Source organism: Podarcis liolepis (genome assembly GCF_965112155.1).
Source record: "Podarcis liolepis genome assembly, chromosome: 7".
Taxonomy (NCBI): domain Eukaryota; kingdom Metazoa; phylum Chordata; class Lepidosauria; order Squamata; family Lacertidae; genus Podarcis; species Podarcis liolepis.
In genome coordinates, this window is record NC_139561.1 from 91,431,014 (window position 1) to 91,450,043 (window position 19,030).

Below are 19,030 nucleotides of genomic sequence, written 5' to 3' on the forward strand. Positions count from 1 at the left end.
TGAGGAGCATCTGAACCAGCGATTGTGAAAGGAAAGATTCTCTTATACAATTAATTGACTGCCACCCCCTTGTGGAACAATTATCAGAGATATTACACATTGGGGATCCTTGGGATATATGTTTTGGTCTTGGTGGTTCCCCATTCCTGTCACTGGGGGAATTATATTGGGACTAATATTTATGCTATCACTATTACCAATACCATTAAATGCCATTGGTATGGTAAGCGAAATGCCACACCAAACAGAAGTACAGAATTTCCCCGGATGGAACTCAACTAAACCATTACGAGTTATACCTGTACAAGGGGAATTCTGTGTACATAAATCATCAGATGCAGCTGATTCTACCATGATAGGCTCTTCTCATTGTCACTATACTTGGGATAATATTAAGAATACCTGGGCACACGATACTACCTATCGAACTCGGGATGCCTTGCCCTGTGCACCTCCTTTTATTCATGCATGGAAAGTGGTATGGAACATAACTGTGACAGAAAAAGGCAATCTAACATACTGCACTGTGAACTCTCTACCTCTTTTGCTATTTCGCCTTCTGTACTCCACGTACCAAAGACCTCAGACCCGATGGTTGTGGTGGATATGTGGAGAATGGGCATACAAGAAACTCCCCTCCAAATGGAGTGGGACTTGTTTCCTGGGATGGGTATTGCCACCAATGTGGATTATGCCCACTAATTTGCCCAAGCGTACACGAAGAAACGCTGATATTTCTCATATAGCAGGAGGAAGTACCCAAAGTTGGAGCGGTACTGATGATTGGCCACCAGAACGCATTATAGCCTATTATGATCCTGCCTCCTGGAATCCTGGTGAGCTCATACAAGGGGCACGGGATCCTATTTATAATCTAAACAGAATAATTCGATTGCAAGCAGTAGTGGAACTTGTAACCAATGCAACGGCCCGGAGTTTGAGACTTATTGCACAACAGTTGGATGAAAGTAGAGCCCCATTTTGCAGCTGAAAATGGGAATGGATTATGTACTTGCCAAGCAGGGAGGCCTATGTGGAGTCTTGAACTTGACAGGGAATGCCTGTTGCTTTAACATTTCAGATAATGGTGAGGCAATCCGTGTGTTGGCCACAAAGATGGAGAATATAGCACATGTCCCAGTACAAACATGGGAAGGATGGGATATGGGATGGCTCACCAATTGGTTACCTAATGTCACAGGACTCAAAGGGATACTATTGTCTTGCTTGTTTTTCTTGACAGTAGTGGTAATGGTTTTATGTATGATGCCATGTATCATTTCATGTTTTAGAAGTACAATTAGCAAGATGGTTTCAAATGAAACTCTACCTCATATCATGGCCCTATACAGAGCTTTACCTCAGGAATATGATGAAGGTCAAGCTATCAAGGACACTTGGGACGAAGGTCCTTGAGCTTGAAAGGGGGGAATGAGGCATCAGGCATAAGCCTGCATTTTATTAATGTTTGATTAGGACTTGTATATTAAAGAGGGCTTAGATTTTCAAAAGTAGATTTTCAATCGTTTCATGTCAGGCAGAGAAAACCTTGGCCATTCTCCTAAGACAAGGGGCCCCCACTTGATTGATAGCAGAAAACAATTCTCAAAGTCGTAAAAGCTGAAATTACAGACTGAGTAATGACATTGACCCTACATGTTATAGAAGATAACAAAGGCAGAGATAAACATGATTAGGAATGAGTAAATAGTAAAATGCCAATGTGCCTCCCAGTAAAATGATACCATGGGCCTCTCTTAAAACCTTGAGCTGTATTTTCTAAGGCCAGAGGTAAATGGGAGAAAAAGCATCTAGCTGGGAAGTCTTTTTAAAGCATCTAGCTGGGAAGTCTTTTTAAAGCTGTTTCTTCCTTAAACTGAGAGAAAAGGCAACTGGCTTGGCTGGGGAAAAAAGAAGCTTCTTCCTATTTTATTTTGAGGCTGGAAAGGAGGGTGAAAGGGGGAGATGTAAACTGAAGAGGCTGCTTCTGAAACTGTTCTAAACTGAGTTCTTTTTTCTTTCTTTCTCTCTCTACTTTAAAAAGGCCTTATTCCTTTTAAGAGGCTATCTGTGTTGTGTATTAAATATGTTGGTTTAAATGTAATTATGCAAAGGATTTAACAAATGCTAGAAGAGTTGTATTTATCTTGAAATTAAGTCAGCCACCAGTCCAGCCTCTTGCCAGACAAGAAGACGCCATCAAATGCTGTCCTGATATATTAGCTGCCAGACATTTGTTTAGAAACCTTCAAATGAAGGATATCTTTCAATGTTGATGTGAAACTCAAGATCCTTGACATATGTTTAAGATAAAAATTTAAGATTAACCATTTGTTTTAGAAGGCAATAGGGCAGGAAGGGCAAGAGGTGAGCTGGTAATTAAGATTCCTTGTTGAGACACATGTAAGATATATTATTACTTATTTGTCATTTATATATAGCTCTTTGTCCTCCATATAAGGACAGGAGGATATGGGTGTATCTTTTTGTGATTGGTTCTAGCAATCAGCCAATAGGAAATCCAACCAGGCTGATTGGACAGAGGCAGCCACAGGAGGAGCAAAGGGGGCTGGATTAAGGGAATATAAGGGCTGGCCATAATGGCAGGAGCCAGGCCAGAGCTTGGTAACCATTTACCACTGTGCCTCTCATTTATTTGTCTGACAAATAAATAATTATTTTAATTTCTCTATTGCTGCGTTGAATATTTCATTCCAGCTAAGCGTTAACCACAAGCAGGGTGCTACACTTCTACTAATGATAATCGTTTTATTATTTGTTCCAGGGTTGTTTCTGTGGAGGGGTTAGACATTTCTCCTCAGAACAGGCAGGGGTTTGAGGCCAACGGGGCAGAGACCCTCCAGCGGAGGCGCCTTTTTCCCGCCTTTTTCTCCCCTGCTGGAGCCAAGCTCAAAATGGTTCCCTTTATGGAGCTGCCTTCGTCTCTCTCCTCAAGGCCTGGAGGGGAACCTTTCCAAGGCAACGATTTCTAGAAGATCGCCGCCAAATAACATGTATAAACACTCTTTCCCTCAGGAATTTGTTCATGAGAAGGTTCTCCCTCCTCCATTTCATTAATATATATATATGTGTGTATGTGTGTGTGTGTATACACACACACACACACACACACACACATATATATATATACACACATATATATATACACACACACACGCATACACACACACACACACACACATATATATATATATATATACACATATACACACACACACACACACACACACACATACATACACACACACACACATATATACACATATACATACACACACACACATATATATATACACATATACATACATACACACACACATATATATACACATATACATACACACACACACACACACACACATATATACACATATACATACACCCTCCATATTTTTCAGTGTATAAGATGCCCCCCACGTATGACGCTCCCATTTTGGGGGACTCCAAATTAAGAAAACACCCCTCAGCACTACCCGTGTATAAGATGAGCCCCAATTTTAAACCTAATTTTTTGGTAAAAAAAACCACCCCTGGTCTTATACATGGAAAAATACGGTGTGTATGTGTGTGTATATATAATTTTATTTATTTATTTTCCATTTAATAATATACATTCACATCATTATTATCCACTTTACCTCCCTGGCTCTTTATGCTGTAATAACAATAATTTAATAATAATTTATTATTTATACCCTGCCCATCTGCCTGGGCTTCCCCAGCCACTCTGGGCGGCTTCCAACAAAATATTAAAATACAGCTTTAGAGCTTATCGACTTCCCTCCCGCCTCAGGGCTTTCAAAATTAACGTTTATATCATTGCATTTTGTACGTTTTCCATTTCCACTTGCACTCATTACAAAATAGCTCAAAATTTAAATAAATACAGAAAGGTAGAAAACTTCTCATTACAAAGTCAAGAAAACTTCTCATTACAAGTCATCAGACAACCCTGCTAGTGATGTTAAATTGCTTACGATAATCTGTCAGATATCGTATAAATTTACTCCAGTCCTTTTGGAATACTTGATCATGCTGGTTTCAGATGTCGCCCGTCAGCTTCGCCAGTTCTGCAAAGTCCAACACCTTCATCTGCCACTCTTCTTTTGTTGGTACTTCTTCTTGTTTCCATCTTTGAGCTAAAAGAGTTCTTGCCGTTGCTGCATACATAAACAGTCTTTTATCTTCCCTTGGTATCTCTTCACCCACTATACCCAGTAAAAAGGCTTCTGGTATTTTAACGAAAGTATTTTTTAAACATTTTCTTGAACTCATTATATACCATTTCCCAGAAAGCCTTTACCTCTTTGCAAGTCCACCACATGTGGTAGAAGATACCTTCCCTTTCTTTACATTTCCAGCACTCATTGGTTCTTGTCTTGCACATTTTAGCAAGTTTAGGTAGTATCTGTGCATCATTTTCATAACATTTTCATTAAGTGCACTGCATGCAGCAAAATTAATACCTTCCTTCCACAACCTCTTCCAGGATTCTAACTGAATATTATATCCAATGTATTTAAACCATCTCCTTCCTCCATTTCGCCCCCTAGGGTTGTTCATAATTTTTTTTTGAAACTGAGGAATCCCACCCCATCCTTAGGGGATATTTCTCTCTGCCACATCCTGTTCAATGAACGTCCACTCTGGCAAAAGTGGAAATTAGGAGGAATGTCACGGTCCGGTTTACAGGCAAAGTCTTGGCTGAGGACGTCGGGACCGGGGGCAAGATGGCGGGGTGGGAGGAGGAACGGGGGTCCAGAAGCCAGGAGTCAGGAAGTCAAGGGTCTGGGAACAAGAAGGAAGGAGTCACGAAGTCAAGGGTCCGAGGATCAGGAAGGAAGGAGTCACGAAGTCAAGGGTCCGAGGATCAGGAAGCAAGGAGTCACGAAGTCAAGGGTCCGAGGATCAAGAAGGAAGGGTCACAAAGTCAAGGGTCCGAGGATCAGGAAGGAAGGAGTCACGAAGTCAAGGGTCCGAGGATCAGGAAGGAAGGAGTCACGAAGTCAAGGGTCCGAGGATCAGGAAAGGAGGAGTCACGAAGTCAAGGGTCCGAGGATCAGGAAGGAAGGAGTCACGAAGTCAAGGGTCCGAGGATCAGGAAGGAAGGAGTCACGAAGTCAAGGGTCCGAGGATCAGGAAGGAAGGAGTCACGAAGTCAAGGGTCCGAGGATCAGGAAAGGAGGAGTCACGAAGTCAAGGGTCCGAGGATCAGGAAGGAAGGAGTCACGAAGTCAAGGGTCCGAGGATCAGGAAGGAAGGAGTCACGAAGTCAAGGGTCCGAGGATCAGGAAAGGAGTCACGAAGTCAAGGGTCCGAGGATCAGGAAGGAAGGAGCCAAACACAGCAAGGCAGGGAACGTGTTGCTGTGGCAAAGAGCCAAAGGGAAATGCTGACCTTACATCCCTTCCCGGCTCTTGCCACCAGGTGCAGCAAGTTATCAATCGGCCTCACCTGTGCGGCCTCGTCTTGCCTCTCCAAAACAAACTTAGGAAGGTCCCTATCCTGCAAAGTCCTACTGGCCACAGGACCTGGCTCCTGCATGCACTCCTGACAAGGAATTTCTGTGGGCTGGAGGCTGTATGGTTGCCATATTGTCCTGTGTTTCCGAGGCATGTCCTTTTTTTCATGAGCATTCTCATCATAGGGATCCACAGTTAAAACTAGAAGTCGGCAAAGGTGTCCTAATTTTCTGCTCTTCGAAATATGGCAACCCCTGGCCGAGGACATTCGCCAACTTCTTTCCTCCCCTTTGCATTCACTCAAGTGGATTCATGGATTTTAATTGTCCTGGTTGTCTGTTGTGGTTTACTGTAATTTTTTTTTGTTATTGGGTACGGTCACCGTGGCCTTTTTTGTCTCAGGCATGGTTCCTAGTTAGATCTTGGATGGATCCTGCCCCAGAAGTGGGGGCAGAAGACTTTGAAAGGCCCATCTGGTCTGGTGGGGGAGAAGATATCCCATGCGCAGTGTCCTCCAGCCATCTCTTCCTACAGAAGTTTGCGGTCAACGGGCAATTTCCATTTTTCTCCCATTAGTGATCTGCTTGGCTGGGTGCCCAAAGAACAAACATTTTAATATTTTAAGACTAGCATGGTTGTCTTAAGAGAGAGAGCGGTTGGGCCAAGAACCTGAAAGATGCTGGTTGCTGCAAGCGGAATATTCACAGTGTTTCAAAGAACCAGCCAAATCTTTTTAATATTTATTTATTGAGTGAGTGAGAGAGAGAGAGAGAGATTATTATAGTAAATTGAAAAAAGAATAGAAAACAAAAAAATAGAATATAAAACATTTTAAAAAACAGCCTTTTCTCAAGGTCTCTTGTGAACTTAAGTTATTTTCAGAGTGCAAAAAACCCCCAGAACATTAGTTAAACAAGGATTATTTGATTTCACAGTAAAGGGGACCCAAGGGGTTTCTTTAATTCTATATATATATATATATATTAAAAATGTATAGGTTCCTATGTCTCAAAACTCCTCCTTGCAAGCCATCAACGACGTCCTCTCATCACTTCAGGATTTTTCTCCACCTGGAAGAACGTGATCTGGGTGGAATATGTTTTGGCGGCAGTGAGAAAAACACCCTGGTGGGAGACCGCAGGGGCTCCGGCGAGAGTTTTACCAGCACCGTAGAGTTTGTGATGCGAGCCCCGTAATGCCCTTCCCAGAATTGTGTGTCCACCCCTTTGTGCCAGAGCTGGATGTAGCGAACGCCGGGGCCGTAACTCCTGAACACGTGGGACACCTACAGAGGCAGAAGAGCAAAAAGTCAAGGAGAAGCACCCTTGGAAAGCAGAACACCTTAGAAAGCTTGCCACGGGTTTCTTGCGTTCTGCATCTTTTTTGCTTTAATTAAAGCCTTGAAGCGCTTCCTCCCGAGGCAACGTTGGCCGATGTTGCTCTCCGTACAGCCGGTCTTCCTCTGTTAAAGAGATTTTTTTCATGGTGATACATGCAAGGTCACACCAGTGCCTGGACGGTTTAACAGGTAGTCTGGATTTCAAACAGTTTTGCAAGAGCAGGATTAAATAGTAAAAACTATTCTTGGTGTCTCTGCAGATAAGAGTGCTTCGCGATACAGAAGGCTACCTTTAGAGTACATGATCGCCCTTATGTTTTGATGTACTGTGGTACCTCGGGTTACATACGCTTCAGGTTACATACGCTTCAGGTTACATACGCTTCAGATTACAGACTCTGCTAACCCAGAAATAGCGCTTCAGGTTAAGAACTTTGCTTCAGGATGAGAACAGAAATCGTGCTCTGGCGGCGCGGCGCTAGCAGGAGGCCCCATTAGCTAAAGTTGTGCTTCAGGTTAAGAACAGACCTCCGGAACAAATTAAGTACTTAACCTGAGGTACCACTGTAGTAATTTACTTGTCCATTTTACTTCTGTTCAGCATCCATGTACACTCTGTACGAGCGATCTGAGTGCTAAGGTTTAGTGTTAAAACTAAGGGTACGTGGACACTCTTGAAGGCGTTTTATCGCCTTGCAGATGGTTATAGCGTTTAACAGGCTATGCGAGGCTGCAAAGCAATCGATGGTGGAGGCTCCCGTTCCTGAAAGGGATGTGAATTTGCCCGTTCTGTCCCCTTCAATGCTCCCATTTAAAATAACAAGATAATAACACCAAGATCATGGGTTTGTTCCCTGTGCCCTATAAAGCAGCCACACTTCGGGGAGAGCTGTAAACCTGGCAATGAATGGAGCCAGAATTCAGAATAAGTCTGTTTTAAGGAGCAATCGTTGGATCACCCAGTTTTAACTGAATGCTCTGACTTTATTATAACTAGCTCCAAAGTAATCTTACCTGACACTTGTATTTAGACTTTTGCTGTTTTGGCTGCTATGCCACTTTAGTGCACTATTAACTCTGCCTCCACCCCCCAGGTTTTGGCTTTGCATCTGCATTTGGATCAGTACTATTCCCATGCAGCCTTTTGGCACCTACGATCTTTAATCCCAAAAGGAAGGAAAACAGGCCTTGGATATCAAATAACACCTTTTGATACTGGGCGTTGTTCCACTGCGGAATAGGTTCCGGATTAGCGTTGAATTCGGCAATTACTGACTGATCCGCTGCCAGGAGCTTCACACGGATATTGTATCTGCAGCCGCAGTCTTCCCGGGCACCCCACCTGAAAGGGATGGCGGAGAGGATGGGGTACAGCCAAGGCAGCGAAAGGAATGGAGCATACCTGAAGGAGCGTCTCCACCCCCATCGTTCTGCCCGGACACTGAGGTCCAGCGCCGAGGGCCTTCTGGCGCTTCCCTCACTGCAAGAAGCAGCCAAGTTACAGGGAACCAGGCAGAGGGCCTTCTCAGTAGTGGTGCCCGCACTGTGGAACGCCCTCACACCGGATGTCAAAGAGAAAAATAACTACCAAACTTTTAGAAGACATCTGAAGGCAGCCCTGTTTAGGGAAGCTTTTAATGTTTGATGTATTACTGTATTTTAATATATGGTTGGAAGCCACCCAGATGGGCGGGGTATAAATAATAAATTATTATTATTATTATTATTATTATTATTATTATTATTATTATTATTTAGGCTGATTCTCAGGAGATCAAAAGAAGAGTAGAACTCACCAGTCACAGATAATAACATCAGGTTGGCAGGTATCCATGAGCTCCTCTGGAAAACCTTCTTTCAGCAAATCAATCAGCTGTGATTTTACACACCACCTGGACAGGGTGGGGTACAATAAAGACATTAATGCTATGTTTACAGCGCTTTGGGCTCCTTGCATCTTCCAGAAAGACAGCATCATTACAGAAACACAAAGCAGCTAAGCGTTTGTGACCTGTAAAGGAATAGCAAGGAAAAGTGGCAACTCAGAGAGGAGAAACTGGCTGTGCCGCCAGCTGCAGTTAAAAAGGATGTCCCGGGCCACAGGGAAATGGAGCTGCCAAAATCAACGGGATTGTGACGTCTCCCACATTGACTCACACGTATGATGAGGCAAAGCAAGTCTGGGCCTCTGCGCCTTCCACATGCTGTCTGTTCTCTTCCACTCTCCACCCATTCCCTCCATGCCGGATCTCCCAGTGTTGAAACTGTTCTGCGGGCACAATAACGGGAATCAGTGGAGATGTCGTTTTCGGATGCAAAGTGCGAGGGCTCATCCACACTAATTTCCTCCGCACTTTATAGGCACAGGTCCATTCTTTCCTGGATGCTGTCCGTTTTTGTTTCCTCCCCCTGCTGCTCTCCCCACAAAGAAACACTCTCGGCAATCCATGGAAGACCTGAATCGCCGTTTGTTACGATTCAGCATTAAAGAGCGGATCTTCCTGGGAAAGGTAGTAGCGCAAAACCAACAAACAGAACGGCTCGGACACAAACCGGGAAAACGCAGAATTGTGCCTAGAAAGCTTGGGGTAAAAAGTAAATGTGAATGAGCCCCAAGTTGACATAGGAATGTAGGAATGGGGGTCATAGGAATGCAGACTGGATTATTGTAACTCGCTCTACGTGGGGCTGCCCTTGAGACTGACCCAGAAACTCCAGCGGGTGCAGAATGCCGTGGCGAGACTCCTTACGGGGTCCTCGCTGCGAGATCACATTCACCCGGTGCTATACCAGCTGCACTGGCTCCCAGTGGGGTACAGGATCAGGTTTAAGGTGCTGGATTTAACCTTTAAAGCCCTATACGGCCTAGGACCCTCGTGCCTACGGGACCGCCTCTCCTGGTATGTCCCACAGAGGAACCTACGGTCTGCAAATAAAAACATTCTGAAGGTCCCAGGCCACAGAGAGGTTAGGCTGGCCTCAACTAGAGCCAGGGCTTTCTCGGCTGTGGCTCCAATCTGGTGGAACGCTCTGTCACAAGAGACTAGGGCCCTGCGGGACCTGACATCTTTCCGCAGGGCCTGGAAGACAGAGCTGTTCCACCAGGCCTTTGGTCAGGGCGCAGCCTGACTCCTTCCTCTGGCAATCTGCACAGAATTTTGCTTAACGGTTGCCATCAATTTGATTTTAATTAATTTTTATAATGAAATGTTTTTAGAATGCTGTATTATTTGATTGTTGGTAGCCGCCCTGAGCCCGGCTTTGGCTGGGGAGGGCGGGATATAAATAAAATTTATTATTATTATTAAAGAGCGGATCTTCCTGGGGAAGGTAGCAGTGCAAAACCAACAAACAGAACAGCTCGGACACAAAGCAGGAAAACGCAGAATTGTGCCTAGAAAGTTTGGGGTAAAAAGTAAATGTGATTCCAAGTTGGCATAGGAATGTAATAAGAGCCTGGCCGCTGGATCAGGCCCAAGGCCCATCTAATCTAGCATCCATGAGTACAATACACCACCAGTACTCAGAGCCCTAATGCTTCTGCTGGGGAGGACAGGATGTGGACATCATGGCTAATAGCTGTTTTTAGCTCCTGCTTCGGAAAGCGTTGAGAATTGCCTCTGGGAATGCGCAGAGTACGTTTCCTCACACCACAATCCCAACAGTGTCTCTGAATAGAGTGCAGGCATTTGAAGGGACATTAGACTCCCTGGGACCCACCTGCCTGACCCCTCACCTGCACAGCTCCCTCACCTGTCCCACAGGGATTCTTGATCAGGTTCCTCCCAAAGGGCCGCAGGACCCCCACTCGGCTGCAGTCCATTCGGGGGCATCGTTGGGCAGCTTCAATGGCGTCGTGCATGCCCGGGTCCCTCTCCCACTGAAGTTTCCAGACGGTGGGCCTGTCAATTAGGTCCCTCCACCTGCAGCACACCAGGCGGCAGCGGGTCACCAGTGTCCGCGCCGGCACCCAGCTCAGGATCAGCTCCAGCAGTTCCTCGGGCAACGGGTTCAAATCCACCAGGCACTGGATTTCCATTCCGTCGGTGGAAGCGCTCTTGCTTTTAACAAGCCCCATGTCTGGTCTCTCACTGCGGTCAAGTTTCGGAAATAAAAGTTGAAGACGTTTTAAACTAAAATACCCTGGGACGGAGGCCTGTTCTTCTCCTCCATCCTCCTGGGAGTGGTGTTATCCTGGAAAGGAAAAAAACCTGAGGCTGCTTTCTTGCTGCGATAATTAAGAGTGAACTGGAGTACAGACAACAAAATCAAGCTTGGTTCTCCCACCCGCCCAGAAGCAAAGTGATGCCTGCTTGTTTCTTTTCTTGCAGAAACCAGGTTCCTCTACCTTTTCCATCGCAGGCTCTTTGCACCCAGAGGAGCAGGCAGCACTCTCCCTTTGCGCGCCCAGGGACCGCTCCTTCCGCAAAAACAAACCGCGCCTGGAAGGAAGAGCAGTGGAAAGGAAGCGAAGCCGGCCGGACCTGGTTCCCGTGTAGACAGGATAAGCCAATCAGCTGCCGGGGAAGAGAAAGGGGCGGTGCTTCGAGCGCAAGAGCAGAGCTGGCGGCGATTGGCGAAAGGGAGGTTGATTGGCATTCGCCGCGCCCGTCATTTCCGATCCCGGGCCTTGGAACGCCAAGCGGCAGGCAGGAATTCAACAGGTGAAGCTTCCTCGTGCGCCACGCGCTGGGGAAAAAGCGGCGGCGGGGAGAATGCAAACTTTGTTGTTGTTTTTTAAAGATATTTTATTAAAGTTTCAAAATTATAACAAAACAAATGAAAAAAGAAAAAAACCCAGAAAATAAAAACAATTAAAAAACACATTAATTTTCATAACATATCTTCATACACTCATTTCCCCAGACCTCCTCATCCCTCCCTTTTTTGTATTCCAGTTCAATTTGTTAGTTCAGCAAATCCTTACCATCAAGTTTTTACCCTATTCTAATCTTTCATTACATTACCTTACTCTATTCTCCTCATTGTCTTATAAAAAACCTTAACCTAAATCTTATTTTTGATAACTTAACCGTTATATTCTTTCCTAATCCCTTAAACTTTTATACCAGAGCCAAGCAATTTCATTTCATGCATCCTTCTAATATTCATCAATTATATAAAATTGTCCTAATAACAAAAAATAAAGGTCTTCATCCAACGTCCCTTCCCCCAGGGCCCGGGTTTGTCAGTCCATTTATCCCATTAAGCTGGCACATTAACCTGGTGATCTTATATCCGAGCCTCGAGAATGCAAACTTTGGAAGCCGCCCGCACCATTAAAATAACCATTCGCTCCAAACCAAGGAGAGCATTAAAACAAGGCAGTGTTGTTGTTTAGTCGCTTAGTCGTGTCCGTGAGCCCCTTTTTTATTTCAAAAAAAGGAAAAAGGTCTGTTAAGCGTATTGAGTTGCGCAGCAATAGGGCCCAGTTCAGTCTACCTTACAGGGTGACTTCCAGGATATATACACCATACATATGTTGTCTGAAAGACCTGGCAGCTTGTGTCTGTATAAACTGGGATCCTAAAACGGAAAAAGCATAGTCTTAATCAGTGGTCAGCAAACGTTTTCAGCAGGCAGCTGTCCCTCAGACCTTCTGGGGGGCCGGACTATATTTTTTTTGGGGGGGGGGGGAATGAATGAATTTGCATGCCCCACAAATAACCCAGAGATGCATTTTAAATAAAAAAACACATTCTACTCATGTAAACACACGCTGATTCCCGGACTGTCCGCGGGCCAGATTTAAAAGGCGATTGGGCTGGATCCGGCCCCCGGGCCTTAGTTTGCCTACCCATGGTCTTAATTAAGCCAGTTAGTTTCCCGGCCCAATTCAAAATGCTGTTTTTGACTTATAAAGCCTTGAAGGACTCACAACCGCAATTCCTCAAGGACCGCTTCTCTCCATACCCAGACCCCAAGGTCATCTTGACATGATGACAAACTTGACATGAGCCAACAGTGTGACGCGGCAGCTAAAAAAGTCAATGCAATTCTGGGCCTCATCAATAGGAGTATAGCATCTAGATCAAGGGAAGTAATAGTGCCACTGTATTCTGCTCTGGTCAGACCTCACCTGGAGTACTGTGTCCAGTTCTGGGCACCACAGTTCAAGAAGGACACTGACAAACTGGAACGTGCCCAGAGGAGGGCAACCAAAATGGTCAGAGGCCTGGAAACGATGCCTTATGAGGAACGGCTAAGGGAGCTGGGCATGTTTAGCCTGGAGAAGAGGAGGTTAAGGGGTGATATGATAGCCATGTTCAAATATATAAAAGGATGTCACATAGAGGAGGGAGAAAGGTTGTTTTCTGCTGCTCCAGAGAAGCGGACACGGAGCAATGGATCCAAACTACAAGAAAGAAGATTCCACCTAAACATTAGGAAGAACTTCCTGACAGTTGGAGCTGTTTGACAGTGGAATTTGCTGCCAAGGAGTGTGGTGGAGTCTCCTGCTTTGGAGGTCTTTAAGCAGAGGCTTGACAACCATATGTCAGGAGTGCTCCGATGGTGTTTCCTGCTTGGCAGGGGGTTGGACTCGATGGCCCTTGTGGTCTCTTCCAACTCTAGGATTCTATGATTCTATCTTCTGTTGCCCTCGGAGGGTGGCAACACAAGAACAGGGCCTTCTCTGCAGTGGCTCCCTGTCTTTGGAATGCTCTCCCCGGGGAGGTTTGCCTGGCGCCTTCATTACACTCCTTTAGGCTCCAGATAAAAACGTGCCTCTTCAACCAGGCCTTGGGGCTGCATATAGTGTGGTGCTTTATAGTGCCTCGGCCTGTTTGTTCCTTAGCCCAGTGCAGCTTGCTCAGACCAGCAGCAGCTCCTCTGGAGCCCAGGCAGATACCCTGCTCACTCGCTCCCAGATGGCTTGGGCATCTTCTGTATGCAACACAGGTGTCCTGATACAGACCTTTGGAAACCTCTCCTAGACTGCAAGCGCTGGGAGAACTCTTGCGCTTAGAAATGAGTGTCTCTGAACATGTGCAGATGGACAGAGAGTAGCCACAACCTGCGACTCCTCTCCTGCACACCCTCTTCTTCCAGCACATGACCAGTATTGAAGGCCTTGGCTGTGCTTCCTGCACTGCAGGGGGTCAGGCTAGATGAGCATCGGTGTCCCTTTCAACTCTGCCATTCTATTTCCCCCCCCCCATGCAAGTCGCCTCTTCGTTTTTGAAAATTAAGTGCCTGAAGGGAGAGAGCATCTGAGGCACTGCCCCCTCACCTCATAGGGCAGCGAATTTGGGGAGGGGTGCATAAAGCACAATGCAGGCAGATATTCAACAGGGGCAGCTTCCCCAAATATATGAAGGTATGGGGAAAGGGTGCCGAAAGCCTGCCTGTTGCCCCCTCCCACTGGTACAGAAACGAGGGCAATTAAAAGAACAAATATACTTTCACAGGCCCTGGAGATAGTTGCAGTCATGGATGCTTTAGCTGAGATTCCTGCATTTGCAGGGCTTTGGACTACATGACCCCTGGGTTACTTTCCAACTCTGCAATTCTATGATTTTATGGTTCAATTGAGCCCAAATGTGGAGGAGACCGTCAGGTACTTCTCCAGAATATCGTGGGTGTTTTCCATCTTGACGGCTGAATCACTTTCTCTTCTGCTTCTATTTACACCTCTGGGCTCTATAAAAAGAAAATGAAGAGATGCTATCGCTTTGAATGTTATTTTCCTTGTAAGCTGAAAAGCGGTAATTGTACCCAGACATGGCTTGGTTCGAGAACAGATTATAACACGTCCTTTAAAAAGAAGGGTGGGGAGTTTAGCTCAACCCACCTGTTAGTGTGATCAGAGCAATCCTATCAGAAAGAGACTTTCCTAGCTGGGTGGCTGGCCCCTGCTGTGTGAACCATCCATAAATGTATTATTTGCCCATTTGATTAATTCAGCCCCCAAAAGCAACTGTCAACGCATTCTGTGAAGCAAAGAATACTGTAATTGAATGTATCCCTTCTTAGTTATTTTTAATGTTATAATAACATCCCCCCAACGATGAACATAGCTTTTACAATAGGAGGGTGGGATATAAATACTTGTGTGTGTGTGTGTGTGTGTATATATATATGTGTGTGTGTGTGTGTATACCTAAGCCAGTGACCTTCGCCTGACCACATCTTGTGGCAGGGAGTTCCACACATCTATTCCTAGCCCTGGGGAGAAATGCTAAATGTGCCTGTTCCTGGACCCAGCAGATGCACTGGATGACCCAGAATAATAATAATAATAATAATAATAATAATAATAATAATAATAATAATTTATACCCCGCCCATCTGGCTGGGTTTCCCCAACCACTCTGGGCGGCTTCCAACAAAACACTAAAATACAATAATAGAGATTGGTACATTTTCCCTTCTACTTTGGAGCGAAGGAGAAAAAGTCCAGCCCAGGCAGAGAAGAAGCCATCCCGGAGCCGAACCAAAGCCGGGAGGCCGGAGGATGGAAGAGGCGCAGGGTCAGAGTGGGTCGTAACAAGACTAGGAAGGAAGACGGCCCCGTCCCCTGTTGGTCTTTGGCCGGGAGGCACGGGGGCTCCAATCCAACCCCCACCACCTTGACCGGACGAAGGAACTCCTGTTTTGCAGGGGGTTGGACTAGATGACCCATGGAGCCCTTTCTTCCCACTCTACAATCTGATGGGTCTGCGGAAAGAGGGCGAAAGGGCTCCTGTGCGCCTTCCACAGTTCTGCTAAGGAGGATTTTAGCAGGGATCAGAAGGCTCTCCGCGCCCCCTCCCCGATATCTTTTATAAAAAAAGGGGAGATATAAGGTAAGTTTTGGGCATTTCCACTCTGATCCGCTATTGCTTGGTTCTACTGCTTTGTCTCCTGAGAAATCTGTATGTGGGACAAGAAGCTACAGTTAGAACTGGATATGGAACAACTGATTGGTTCAAAATTGGGAAAGGAGTACGGCAAGGCTGTATATTGTCTCCCTGCTTATTTAACTTATATGCAGAATTCATCATGCGAAAGGCTGGGCTGGATGAATCCCTAGCCGGAATTAAGATTGCCGGAAGAAATATCAACAACCTCAGATATGCAGATGACACAACCTTGATGGCAGAAAGTGAGGAGGAATTAAAAAACCTTTTAATGAGGGTGAAAGAGGAGAGCGCAAATTATGGTCTGAAGCTCAATATCAAAAAAACGAAGCTCGTGGCCACTGGTCCCATCACCTCCTGGCAAATAGAAGGGGAAGAAATGGAGGCAGTGAGAGATTTTACTTTCTTGTTCTCCATGATCACTGCAGATGGTGACAGCAGCCACGAAATTAAAAGACGCCTGTTTCTTGGGAGAAAAGCAATGACAAACCTAGACAGCATCTTAAAAAGCAGAGACGTCACCTTGCCAACAAAGGTCCGTATAGTTCAAGCTCCGGTTTCCCCAGTAGTGATGTATGGAAGTGAGAGCTGGACCATAAAGAAGGCCGATCGCCGAAGAATGGATGCTTTTGAATTATGGTGCTGGAGGAGACTCTTGAGAGTCCCATGGACTGCAAGAAGATCAAACCTCTCCATTCTGAAGGAAATCAGCCCTGAGTGCTCACTGGAAGGACAGATCCTGAAGCTGAGGCTCCAAGACTTGGCCACCTCATGAGAAGAGAAGACTCCCTGGGAAAGACCCTGATGCTGGGAAAGATGGAGGGCACAAGGAGAAGGGGACGACGGAGGACGAGATGGTGGGACAGTGTTCTCGAAGCTACCAGCATGAGTTTGACCAAACTGTGGGAGGCAGTGGAAGACAGGAGTGCCTGGCGTGCTCTGGTCCAGGGGTCACGAAGAGGCGGACACGAATAAGTGACTCAACAACAACACAATTTGTGGACGTAATAGGCCCACACACAACACAAAACATTGTTGCTGTATGTAGTTTTTATTTTTATATCTTATATTTTGGAAATGTACATCCAGGTTTTTTTCTTTAATTTTTTTGGGGCCCCCCAAGAGAGTGGAGACCTAAGCTAGAGCTTGCTTAGCTTGCACGTAAATCTGGTACTAGCCGCCCCAAAAGAGGACGTGTCCGGGATTTCCCGGGCGCTGCGCAAAGAAGAAACCCTTTCCTCTGCCCCCCCCCAAAAAGATGCAAAGCAAGACCCATCGGCCGCAGCTGCAGTCACCTTCCATTCTGGGGGCGGGGAGGGAGACGGGGTCCGGTGCTGCCCAATCGCAGGCACTCGCGGGCCGGGCCAGCCGTGCTCCTCCTTCTGCATCGCAGGGGGGGGGGTTGGACTAGATGACCGTAGGAGATCCCTTCCAACTCCTCTGGCTCTCGGCTCCCCCTCAATGGAGAGCGCCAAAGGCTGCGAAAAGAACCAGGAAATCCGGTGCGCGGAGGGAGGCGCAGAGCGACGCGCTCCCTTCGGGGTGGGAGGATCTTTTCCCAGAGTCCAGAGAGCAGGAGGAGATCAGCCCCGGGCTTCCTTGCGATCGGAGGGACCTGCTGCTCGCCTTTGCTCTCCTCCAGCGTGCAGGGGCGTCGGGCACAGGTCAGTGCTGGCAGGCGCTCTGCACACGCTCAGGAACGCCACCCCGCAGTGGCGTAGCGTGGGTTGTCAGCACCCGGGGCAAGGCAAGTAATTTGCGCCCCCTAACCCGTGGATTTGCGCCCCCTAACCCTAACCCCCAGGTGTTGCGCCCGGTACGGCCGGCCCCCCCCCTGCACCCCCCACGCTACGCCACTGCCACCCCGTCCGGATTTGCGGCTTGATTTCCAGAAAGGAGAGGTGCCGGGGCTCAAGGCTGCCTGGAGAAGGTGGGGTCGGGGGAGATCCCATGTCTTCTGCTCCGTACGCTCCCAGATTTAGCATGCTAACCCCGGGATACTGTGGGCTTTCCTATGGGGTCGCCTAATAATAATAATAATAATAATAATAATAATAATAATTTATTTATACCCTGCCCATCTGGCTGGGTTTCCCCAGCCACTCTGGGCGGCTTCCAACAGAATATCAAATTACAGTAACCTATTAAACATTAAAAGCTTCCCTAAACAGGGCTGCCTTCAGATGTCTTCTAAAAGCCTTCTATCTGAGATGCTGGAGTGCTGCTGCCAGTCAGTGTAGGGCAGCCTTCCTCAGTCTGGGGCGGGTGAGAGTTGTGGGCTAATACGTCCAGGGGGCACTGGGTTGGGGAAGGCCGCTGTAAACACGCCTGAGGGCCAGTGGTCTGATTTGGTATACCCGGCGTTTTGCCCAAAGATGCTACGGCATCTCATGGCGTGTGTGTTTGTTCGGTTGGCGAGCTTAGTTCCCCAATTGTGCTAATGTAAGATACACAAAGGGGACGGGGGGGGGCGCTGTGGGTTAAACCACAGAGCCTAGGGCTTGCCAATCAGAAGGTCAGTGGTTCAAATCCCTGTGATGGGGTGAGCTCCCGTTGCTTGGTCCCTGCTCCTGCCAACCTAGCAGTTCGAAAGCAAAGTGCAAGTAGATAAATAGGTACCACTCTGGCGGGAAGGTAAACGGCGTTTCCGTGCGCTGCTCTGGTTCACCAGAAGCGGCTTAGTCCTGCTGGCCACGTGATCCGGAAGCTGCACGCCGACTCCCTTGGCCATTAAAGCGAGACGAGCGCTGCAACCCCAGAGTCGGCCACGACTGGACTAACTGTCAGGGGTCCCTTTACCTTTAAGATACACAATGGCCCAAGTCTATTTTGGGGTGCACACACCCCAGTTTCTTCCTTGTGGTGGGACAAAGGCAGCACACATGAGAGTGTCTTGTGCCCCAAAGTGTAACTGGGGCCAGAACAATGCCAGGACATCTTATTGGGGTCTGGGGATATTATCTGGGGTGGCTCATATCCTCTTTTTGAGGGTGTAAATCCTGGGTTCCTTATTCCTGAGTTGGTGTATTGCACCTTACCTTTTGAGCTTTTGACCAGAGAGAAAGCTGTCTCTGGAAAGTGGCCGTCTCCTAATTGTTTGTGTGTTTCCTATCTTGGGGTGCAGGGATAAGTAAACTTGGATTCCTTACTCAGTCTGTTCCTTCAAATCTGCGTCCAATAAGGGGATAAGATTAATTAATTAATTTGGGGTTTAGACACATCATACCTGTTCCACATTTGTGAGAAATCCATCTTCCATTGTGATGGCAACTCAGAACTTGGAACTCCTTGCGTATTTACCACTTGCTAAAAACATTTTTGTTCAGGCTAGATATGTAAAATGTGGGCATGTGTTCTAATCTGGTTTT

At 46.7% G+C, this 19,030-nt stretch overlaps 2 protein-coding genes and 1 long non-coding RNA gene across 4 annotated transcripts in view; 2 read left to right on the plus strand and 1 right to left on the minus strand.

Moving 5' to 3' along the window:
- The window catches only part of LOC310712949, a 2,318,697-nt gene that overhangs the window by 300,664 nt on the left and 1,999,003 nt on the right, over positions 1–19,030 (plus strand). The gene's annotated exons all lie outside the window — the stretch shown is intronic.
- Positions 6,388–18,845, minus strand: LOC310712888 (F-box only protein 17-like). Of its 2 annotated transcripts, none has more exons than XM_083516330.1 (6): positions 18,812–18,845; positions 10,576–11,016; positions 8,980–9,091; positions 8,619–8,714; positions 8,029–8,164; positions 6,388–6,768 (listed from the first exon to the last, which is right to left on the minus strand). In XM_083516330.1, the coding sequence occupies exons 2-6, from the start codon at positions 10,898–10,900 to the stop codon at positions 6,532–6,534; spliced, it is 906 nt and encodes a 301-aa protein (XP_083372456.1). In that variant the 5' UTR covers positions 10,901–11,016; positions 18,812–18,845; the 3' UTR covers positions 6,388–6,531. The 2 variants fall into 2 exon arrangements, with proteins under 2 accessions (XP_083372456.1, XP_083372455.1); XM_083516329.1 differs by lacking the exon at positions 18,812–18,845 and adding an exon at positions 11,171–11,493.
- ACP7 (acid phosphatase 7, tartrate resistant (putative)) overlaps positions 17,071–19,030 on the plus strand; it is a 35,257-nt gene continuing 33,297 nt past the window's right edge. The window contains exon 1 of the mRNA XM_083516284.1: positions 17,071–17,326. The gene's annotated coding sequence lies outside the window, so the exon portion shown is untranslated. The remainder of the gene's footprint in view (positions 17,327–19,030) is intronic.